Below are 9,570 nucleotides of genomic sequence, written 5' to 3' on the forward strand. Positions count from 1 at the left end.
TTATCCACTTGTCTATTGATGTGCATTAGGGTTACTTCCATAGGTTGGCTATTGTGCATAAAGCTGCAATGAGCATAGTGGTGCGTTTTTCTTTCATATTAGTGTTTTGTGTTTCTTCCTGTCTATACACCGAAGTAGAATCTCCAGGCCATAAGGCAGTTCTGTCTTTAATTTTTTAATGAACCTCCATACTGGTTTCCACAGTGGCTGCCTCAGTCTGCATTGCCACCGATAATGCACAAGGGCTCCCTTTTCTCCACATCCTCCCCAACACGTGGGTAGTTGATTTGTTGATGGTAGCCATTCTGACAGGTGTGAAGTGATATCTCATTGTGGCTTTAATTTTCATTTTTCTGGTGATTAGTTATGTTGAGCATCTTTTCATATGTCTTCTTTGGAGAGGTGTCTATTCAAGTCCTTTACTATTTTTTAATTGGATTCATTGGGAAGTGTGTGTGTGTGTGTGTGTGTGTGTGTGTGTGTGTGTGTGTGTTGATATATATGAGTTCTTTATAAATTTTGGGTGTTAACCTCTTATCAGATGTATCATTGGTGAATATTTTCTCCCATTCAGTGGGTGCTCTTTTCCTTTTGCTGATGGTTTCCTTTGCTGTGTAAAGACTTTTTAGTTTGACATAGTCCCATTTGTTCATTTTTTCTTTTGTTCCCCTTGCCCAAGAAGATATATTACAAAAAAATATTACTAAAGAGAAATCTTGAGGATTTTACTGCCTATGTTTTCCTTCTGGGAGTTTTGTGGTTTTGAGACTTACATTTAAGTCTTTTATCTAGTTTTAGTTTATTCTTGTGTGTGGTGGTATGGTTTCTTTTGTGGAGGTAGGGGCATGTTTCTGTCCAATTTTCCTAGCACCATTTATTGAATAGATTGTCTTTACCCCATTGTACATTCTTTCCTCCTTTGTCAAATTTTTTTTAACAGCACTGTGCAGTTTTATTAACCATTCAAGTACAGTAGCATCTGGTAAGATCAGGACAGAATTGGGATTTAAAAGTGAACAGATATTCAGCATCAGCTTCTAGAATAGTCAGGAGGGCAAAAAGAAAATGACACTGGCCAGTACAGTCTTTGGATATTTAGGAAGGGGAGGGGGAGAAAATCAGTTCTCAAAACAAATTAGTCAGCTTCAGTCTCATCAGCAGGATCTTTGGATTCTTCGTTCTCCCGCACTTCTTCAATGTGCTTGTCCTTCTCTCACAAACGCTCCAGTTTGGCAGCCATCTGTGCCTCTCGGGTCTCCTTGTTGGCTTCCATTTTGTGGGTCAGCTTCTCCTCTGCCATTTTACTGACGTTGTCGTTCTCTTCGATTGCTTTCTGAAGCACTTCTTTCTCGTGCTCGCGTTTCTCCGCAAGCTGCTTCCAGACCTCAGCTTCATGGGACTTGCGTCTTTCTTCTGCAGCTTCTAATTTCTTCTGAATTTCGTCCAGGGAAAGATCCTTCTTCTTTGGAGGGGAAGGGGGGAATTCTGGGACAGATTCTTTTGATCGAGGGTTGAGAATCAGCTCAAAAGCCTGGCCTGAAGCACGTGTCTCCAATTCTTTCACCTGGATATCAGAAGAAGCCATGGTGAACAGAAGACAAGAGCCTGGCAATATATTCTACACAATCCATTGGCAAGGAAAGCCCTGCCCGGTCCGAGCCGCCTGGCCGCACTCTGTCAAATATTAATTTACCATAAAGTCATGGTTTTATTTTTGGAGTCGCTATATTCCATTGATCTATGTGTGTCTTTTTATACCAGTACAATGTTTTTTTAAAATATATATATATATTTTTTATTGATTTGAGAGAAAGGAAGAGAAATGATGAGAATCATTGATTGGCTGCCTCCTGCACGTCGTCCCCTACTGGGCATTGAGCCTGCAACCTAGGTACATGCCCTTGACCAAAACCGAACCAGGGACCCTTCAGTGCTCTAATCTTACAGTATAGTTTGTTATCAGGTAGCGTGATGCTTCAACTTTGTTCTTTTTTGTCGTGATTGCTATGATATTTAGAAACTTTTAAGGTTTTATATCAGAAATGTTATTTTCACCATTAATTTCAGGGAAAGAAGTTGTCAAATAAGAAAACAAAACAAATGACATGTGGTGAGTGAACCTAAGTTCTGTGAGTCACGAGGGTTACACATTGATGCTGAGGCTTTTGGAGTGACCCAGGGGAAGAGAATTTCAGACACGAGAACTAACAGGAGCAAAGGCCCCGTGGAAGAGAGAAACTGATCATATAGAACAAACATGGGCATTGAGCTTGGGAGAGGGAAGGAGGGGCAGTCAGAGACAGATCCCTCAGGATGAAGACCTGCTGAGGGTCAGAATAGTGAGCAACTCTGAGAACTTGCTGGGTCCTGTGTCTGTTCTCAGCCCTTCAGGGCCTGATACCAGCACAGAAGCAGGCCTGGTCCCGCACAGTGACTCGGTCCTCTCTGTGACCCCGACACTAATACTGTGCCTGCACCGAGCAGACCTCTGTACCCATTTGCCCACTGCATGACTTATTCGTCTCCAGTTATCAGATGGGAAATGCAGGCTTACATTTGACAAGCCCGTGGTGTCATAGCCCAGCCAGGTTCCAAATCAGCTGCTGACCCTGCAGTGCTCTGCACCCAGCCTCCCACTGGGGCTTCCAGGTGCTTGTGACCAAGACGCTCAGTAGGAAACAAACTGGCCCAGGAGTCTGCCTCTTACTCTCTGTTTCTCTCTCATTCACTCACTCACAATCTGTATGCCTCTCCCTCTTTAATCACAGACATCAGGCCATCAAAAGAATGACAAGAAAAAGAATAACAATAAGTGTTGGGAGCTGGGAGTGCGGGGCAGAGAGTGCTGGCTCAGAACAAGAAACTAGCCCATCACAGTGAGGCAGAGGCTCTCTCCCTCCTCTCCTCTCCAGCCCCTCAGGGAAGCTCCCACCCTCCCCACCTCCCACAGGAGCTGCAGGTGCAGGCACCACGAGGTGGCTCTGGGCCTGGGTCATCTCCCCCCACAGGGAGGAATATCCACCTCCCCATCCTCACTCCTTGTCCCCTTGATGAAAGAAGAACCCTGACCCAGAGGAGAGAGAGGATACTTAGGCTGACTGAGGAGACACTGATTGCTGTGGGCAGGGGGGGCTTTAGGAGCAGAGAGAAGTTCCTGTGTTATCATTTCTCAGAAAGTTGCCACACGAAATCAGAAAGAACACATCTAACCGCACCAGACTCTAGAACATGGTTTTATCATTTGAAAACCATACCACCCACCCATTTCTTCTCATATCCTAGGGTGTGTGCTTCTAGCCAGATGTTTCAAGTTTCCAGGAAGATGGCTGGGTTGTCCCTCATAAGCTGCAGATAATGAGAGAGACAGAGACAGCGCACTTTAGGAGAGATGCAGACATGGAGAGGGATGGGGAGGTACAGATCTGAGACCCCCACCCGGGAGGGCCCCAACCACCAGAGTCCATCCCTGCCTTAGCCCCCTTGTCCTGTTGTCACCTGAGTGAGGCAGGGTCCTTACCTGGGACAGACTCTGGAGATGGGAGAGGTAGGGCACTGTGACTTTATCCCCAGAACCTTCAGTCTCACAACAAATCTCTTCTGGGGGCCAAACGACTCGGGACAGCAGAGCTCAAAGCAGGGCCAGAATGTGCAGTTGGGGGCCACAGAGGCGGGGCCAGACCACAGAGGTTGGTCCGGTTGAGGGGCAGGATGGTGTCATGATCACAGCATTGCTCCATGGGGTTGTACATCCGGTGCCCACATCTGGGTGCTTGCTGGCACAGCCACAGGCCTGAGGTGATGTGGGCCCCTGGACAGAAATTGGGGAGCCCTGGACGGTGCGGCCCACACACCAAAGGGTCTTGGGTTCAATTCCTGGTCAAGGGTGCATACTTGGGTTGCAGTTTGATCCTTGTCAGGTTCAAATCAGCCTGATGACCCTACAGTGCTCTGCACCAAGCCTCCCACTGGGGTTTCCAGATGTTCCAGTCACGGCAGATGTGGGAGGAAACCAATCAATGTGTCTTTCTCACCTCTCTCTCTCTCTCTCTTTCTCCCCCCTATCTTTCCCTTCTTCCCTCTCCTTCCCTCTCTCTAAAGATTAATGGAAAAATACCCTTGAGCAATGATGAACAACAACAATGAAAAGGAAATACCTGGTGAGTTCAGGGAGGACCAGGCACTATCCTCAACCCCCAAATCAGGAGCCTTCTGTGAACCACAATCCTCCTTCCCAAGGCAGCCTCATCCCTCTTCATTCTTCCCCACCCTGCACTCACCTGTGTCTGCCTTTGACCAGTGGAGGAGGAGAACGAAGAATATGCCGATGGAACCTGGAGGAGAAGGAAGGAGGGTTCAGGCTGAGGCAGGAATTGTGGAATGTAGGAAGGGCAGGCCAGTGTGGGGAAGGCTTAGTTCCCGATTTGCTCTGAAGGTTTGGGTTTGGGGTCATCTCTGCATAGGTTCTAGTTCCTGACACAGGCAGGAGTCCAGACAGCTGGGCCTGAGCAGCCCAGACAATTTGAGGGGAGAGAATTCAGGGAAAACTCATGGAACCATAGCTTAGGATTCTAAGAATGCAGTGAAGTGTCCCAATTGGGAGAAGAACAGAGCGGGTATTAAAGTTAACAGTAAGGTGATAGGAAGGAGGAAGAAAGCTGAGGTTAGATTGACAGGAGGAATCTGAGTACACATTTGCTCTGGGGACGTGATTGGGCTTGAATAGGTTTGGAGCTGGAGTTTTCCTGTATTTAAGCTCCGGGCACTGTGAAGGTGGATGAAGTTTGAGAGATGAAGGAAATGTAGAAAAGGCTGGGACATGAAGGTTGTTGAAAGGTGCAATCACATGACTACAATATAGGAAAACCATATGATTATCTAAAATGATACAGAAAAATAAGCATTTCACAAAATCTACACTTTCATAATTTAAAAAGAACAAGCTATTAATAGAAGAGAACTTCCTCAGTCTGATAAAGGGTATCCACACTAAAGCTCAAAAGGTATCACCCTTAATGGTGAAAGACTGAATGCTCTCCCTTTAGCATCAAGAGCAGGACAAGTATGTCCACTCTCACCACTCTATCTGTTATATTGTAAATCAGAAGACACCTTAATCAACAAGCCAAATTTATTTGGAGTCCTTTTCATTTCGCTAGCACTAGCGGGCCCAGAGGAAATCTTGCTTCTCAAATTCTTGGGTCCAATATGGTGGAAGTCTTCCTTATTTATATGTTTTTCAGCTCTTTGTCTTCCAAATTTGGAACAAGACTTCCGGACCTTTTGAGAAAAAGTCCTGTTTGCTGGGACAGGGCCGTGAGACCATCTCTCAAGGCCTGGCCTGGCGCCAGCACTAACAACTCTGTCAGGGGCACATTTTATGGCCTCTCTGTTATGGGGAGTGGTCTTATTTTCCCTATTATTTAAGCAAGCAAATGTTTACAAAGCCAGAATAGTAGGGTTAAAATTTTAAACAACAGTTTTTACCTAAGATGGAGGTTACTATGCTTCATATTCAACATAGCACTGGATGGTTACGCCAGATAAATTAGGCCAGAAAAGAAATAAAGTGCATTCAGATTAGAAAAGAAATAAAACTATTTCTATTTGCCAATGACATGATCTTGTATGTTAAAAATTCTAAAGAAGCTACCAAGTCCCAACAGAATGAACTGAGAAAGTCAGCAAAGGTGTAAGATACATGATCAACATATAAAAATCAATTGTATACACTAGCAAAGACCACATGAAAATGAAATTTAAAAAAATAATTCAACTTACAATAGACCAAAAATAAAATTCTCATGAAGAAATTTACCAAAAGAATTGCAAACTTTGTACACTAAAAACAAAACATTGCTAAAAAGGAATTGGGAAGATGGTGTAAGTGGATCCCAGAATCTAACTGGAAATAGAACTAAATTGGAGACTATTCACCCAGAAATACCTGTTGAAGAGTGGCTGAAGATGAGACTTTTAAACAAGGAAGGACAGAAACCACCTCGAGACTGGTAGGAAGGATGGGGATTCTGAGAGTTGCTGGCCAAGCTCTCAGGAGTGATGGGTTAAGGGTGAAAAGGTTCCCCCCAGAGAAGAGAGAGGCCAGGACCCCAGGCAAAGTCAGCCACAGCTGTCCATGCAGCAACCAGCAGTGTTTCTATCAGCCAGAGAGCTGGCCTGCCTAGAGTCAAATCCACTTTTTTTAAAGGACTGGCACACAGGATTTCATTCCCAGACACTTACCCTGGTTTCAGCAGAGTAGGCAGTGTAGACCGGAGTGAGGAGAGACTAAGGTGGAAGGAGTTGGAGAGAGTGGCAGAACCTGTGCTGAGTCATCCCTCCTTGTATTGCAACAGCCATTTCTCCTGAGAAACACAAGCGCCTCCCAAGAGCAGAAGCTGGGAAGAGGTGATGGTGGGTGGGGTGGCAAATACACCTGCCTCCACCCTGTATACTCAGCCCACCCGCTAGAAACCAGCTCACCCCACACTGCACCACAAACTCAGATAAGGGCTCAGCAGCTCAGGAAGCATAATGGGCTGGTTATGGGGCAAAGACATCCTCTCATATTCCCAGGAATGCACTTATGCACTTCCCTCTGACAGGAGAACTGCTAGAAACTCCAGTGGTGGCTTCAGGCAGACTCAATTGTCCTGTGGGAGGCAACCAATCAATTTGTCTCTTTCACATTGATGTTCCTTCCTCTCTCTCTCTCGCTCTCTCTCTCTCTCTCTCTCTCTCTCTCTCCCTCTCTCAAGCTTTTTATCATTCTTTGACCAACCGAAGTCCTAGGGAAGGTCTCAGGGGAGAGTCTCAACAGAATATTCATGAGCTTTTCAGGTGCAGCCTTCAATGTGCTGATTCACCAAAATGTGTGTATAGAAGAGGCCAGGGTTATTTTCTGGTTAGTTTTATTTTTTAAGAACATTATTGAAGAGGGACTGTAATTGAGGCTGATCTGCCCCAGCACAGGCTAGAACGTGTAAACCCTTTACTCCTGCTTGTCCTTGGTTAGGGAAGTTAAAATCTTGGGATTTGTTAGCTGGCTATAAATTGCTCAAATTGTTTGGCCTTGTTTAATTATTATGTCTCAATTTTTCTTATTCCACTGGTTAAGGAATTTCCCTGGCTCCTTACTATCCTGCCTCAGATAGAATTAACAGTCCAGAAATAAAATCTTACATTTATAGTCAATTAAATGACAACAAACGTGCTAAGACATTAAATGGGGGAAAGAATGATCTTTATAACAAATGGCGCTGGGAAAATGAAATGTCCATATGCAAAAAAAAGAGAAGGAGGACAAGGAGAAAAAGAAGAGTGATCCCGTGGTATATACCATGTACAAAGATTAGCTCAAAAGTAATCATAGTCTGCCCTAACCGGTTTGGCTCAGTGGATAGAGCGTCAGCCTGCGGACTCAAGGGTCCCAGGTTCAATTCTTGTCAAGGGCATGTACCTTGGTTGTGGGCATATCCCCAGTAGGGGGTGTGCAGGAGGCAGCTGATCGATGTTTTTAACTCTCTATCCCTCTCCCTTACTCTCTGTAAAAAATCAATAAAGTATATTTTTTAAAAGTAATCATAGTCTTAAACATAAGAGCTAAAGCTATAAACTCTTAGGAGAAAACAATGGAATAAACCGTAAGTACTGTGGTTTAAGCAGTGTTTTCTTAGATATGGCACCAAAAGCACAAGAGACAAAAAAAAAATAGGCCTTATAAAAATTAAAAATCTATGTACTGCAAACCCTGGCCAGGTAGCTCAGCTTGTTGGAGTGTCATCCAGATATGCCAAGGCTGTGGGTTCAAATCCTCAGTCAGGGTACATGCAAGAATCAATCCATGAATGCGTGAATAGATGGAACAACAAATCAATGTTTCTCTCTCTCTCTCTCTCTCTCTCTCTCTCTCTCTCTCTCTTTCTCTCTCTCTCTCTAAATTAAACAAAAATATGCACTGCAAACAGTAATATCAAGGACGTGGAAAGACAATCCATGTATTGAGAAAAATATTTTCAATCATACATACGATAAGGGTTAGATATCCAGAATATACTTAAGAATTCTTAAAACTAAGTTTTCTTTTTTAATATATTTTTATTCATTTTTTACAGAGAGGAAGGGAGAGGGATAGAGAGTTAGAAACATCAATGAGAGAGAAACATTGATCAGTTGCCTCCCACTGGGATGTGCCCGCAACCAAGGTACATGCCCTTGACCGGAATCAAACCTGGGACCCTTCAGTCCACAGGCCAACACTCTATCCACTGAGCCAAACCGGTTAGGGCTAAGAGTTTTCTTTAATAAAAAGACAAATAACCTAATTTAAAAGTAGAAAAGCACCTGAATAGACATTTTTTCCAATAAGGATACACAAATGACCAGTAAGCACATGAAGAGAAGCTGCACATTATTAGTCATTAATGGAATGCAAATAAGAACTACAGCTCGGAGTGACTTTGAGATTGACTCTGGATAGGGGTCCAGGAGACTGGACTTGACAGATGAGGAAATGCATGGTAAGCTCTAGGAAGAGTTAAGAGTTTAAAATTTGCAGGTCAAGAAAGAGATTGTGATAAAGTCACAGATAACATGGGGGTGATGAAGAGGTGGAAAGCCAGGAGGTAAATAGAAGAGAGCATTATATCTAAGGTTCCAAGGTACATTAGGGGTGTGATAGATAACACATAAGCTACACTTGGGGCTGGTGCCCTCTTACCAAAGATTCTGGGCACCATGGTTCTTTAATGACCCTCCAGAGCAGTCGGTGGCAGAGCAGCAGGAGGACTGGTTTCTAGGACCGTAGACTGGGACGTTTATATACTGTGAAGTGCACCTCACATTACAACAGAGATACAGTGCTGATAAAAAGGGAGGGGCATGACGAAACATCATTATGTGCAAGAAGAAAACAACACGTCAAAATTTTAATAAAATGTTCCTGAACCAGTTCCATTGGACTTCTGCTTTCCAAGATACCGCTAAGCTCAGAGTAAAACCCACTTTGATTTAGATGGATTTCTTTGAACACTGTCCAGGGGAAACCCCATTTGAAAAGACCCCTTAGCACATCACCCACCAAAGGTGGGCTTGGCCTAGACTTCCCACATTTCTCACACCAATCCACCTCCAGACCTACACTGTCTACAATTCTTCAAAGGTTGTTTTTTAAAAAACATTTATTGTTGAGAGTATTACAAATGTCCCCGCCCCACCCCCATTGCCTTCCTCCACTTGGTTCCCACCCCACCCCAGGCCTTCACTACCCTGCTGTCTGTGTCCACAGGTAATGCCTATATGCATATAAATTCATTGGTTAATCTCTTCTGGGTCCCCCTTTCCTCTGAGATTCATCAGCTCTTCCATGGTTCTGTGCCTCTGGTACTATTCTTTTTTCTTCAGAGAGGAAGAGAGAAACAGAAACAACAATGATGAGAGAGAATCATTAATTGGCTACCTCCTGCACACCCCCACCAGGGCTCAAGTCCACAATCCCGGGCATGTGCCCTGACCAGCCACCAATCCATGACCTCCTGGTTCATAGGTTGATGCTCAACCACTGAGCCATACCAG

At 44.4% G+C, this 9,570-nt stretch overlaps 2 protein-coding genes across 2 annotated transcripts; both read right to left on the bottom strand.

The window, feature by feature from the left end:
- Nucleotides 1-1,177: 1,177 nt before the first annotated feature.
- Nucleotides 1,178-1,668, bottom strand: LOC102770531 (stathmin). Its single transcript, XM_015571898.1, has one exon. The coding sequence runs from the start codon at nucleotides 1,583-1,585 to the stop codon at nucleotides 1,214-1,216; it is 372 nt and encodes a 123-aa protein (XP_015427384.1). The 5' UTR covers nucleotides 1,586-1,668; the 3' UTR covers nucleotides 1,178-1,213.
- Nucleotides 1,669-3,497: 1,829 nt separating this feature from the next.
- On the bottom strand, nucleotides 3,498-9,298 carry LOC107185011 (insulin growth factor-like family member 3). Its single transcript, XM_015571899.1, has 4 exons — nucleotides 9,264-9,298; nucleotides 8,717-8,858; nucleotides 4,278-4,331; nucleotides 3,498-3,808 (listed from the first exon to the last, which is right to left on the bottom strand). The coding sequence occupies exons 2-4, from the start codon at nucleotides 8,733-8,735 to the stop codon at nucleotides 3,582-3,584; spliced, it is 300 nt and encodes a 99-aa protein (XP_015427385.1). The 5' UTR covers nucleotides 8,736-8,858; nucleotides 9,264-9,298; the 3' UTR covers nucleotides 3,498-3,581.
- Nucleotides 9,299-9,570: the final 272 nt, after the last annotated feature.

The sequence above is a fragment of the Myotis davidii genome, unplaced genomic scaffold (genome assembly GCF_000327345.1).
Source record: "Myotis davidii unplaced genomic scaffold, ASM32734v1 scaffold2389, whole genome shotgun sequence".
In the NCBI taxonomy this organism is placed as follows: domain Eukaryota; kingdom Metazoa; phylum Chordata; class Mammalia; order Chiroptera; family Vespertilionidae; genus Myotis; species Myotis davidii.

Excerpts from the sequence above, each read along its gene's own strand:
- LOC102770531 (XM_015571898.1), bottom strand. The coding sequence starts at position 1,585 with ATGGCTTCTTCTGATATCCAGGTGAAAGAATTGGAGACACGTGCTTCA.
- LOC107185011 (XM_015571899.1), bottom strand. Across the intron at positions 3,809-4,277 it reads CTGGTCAAAGGCAGACACAG|GGGCCCACATCACCTCAGGC; the intron begins GTGAGTGCAGGG and ends ATTTCTGTCCAG.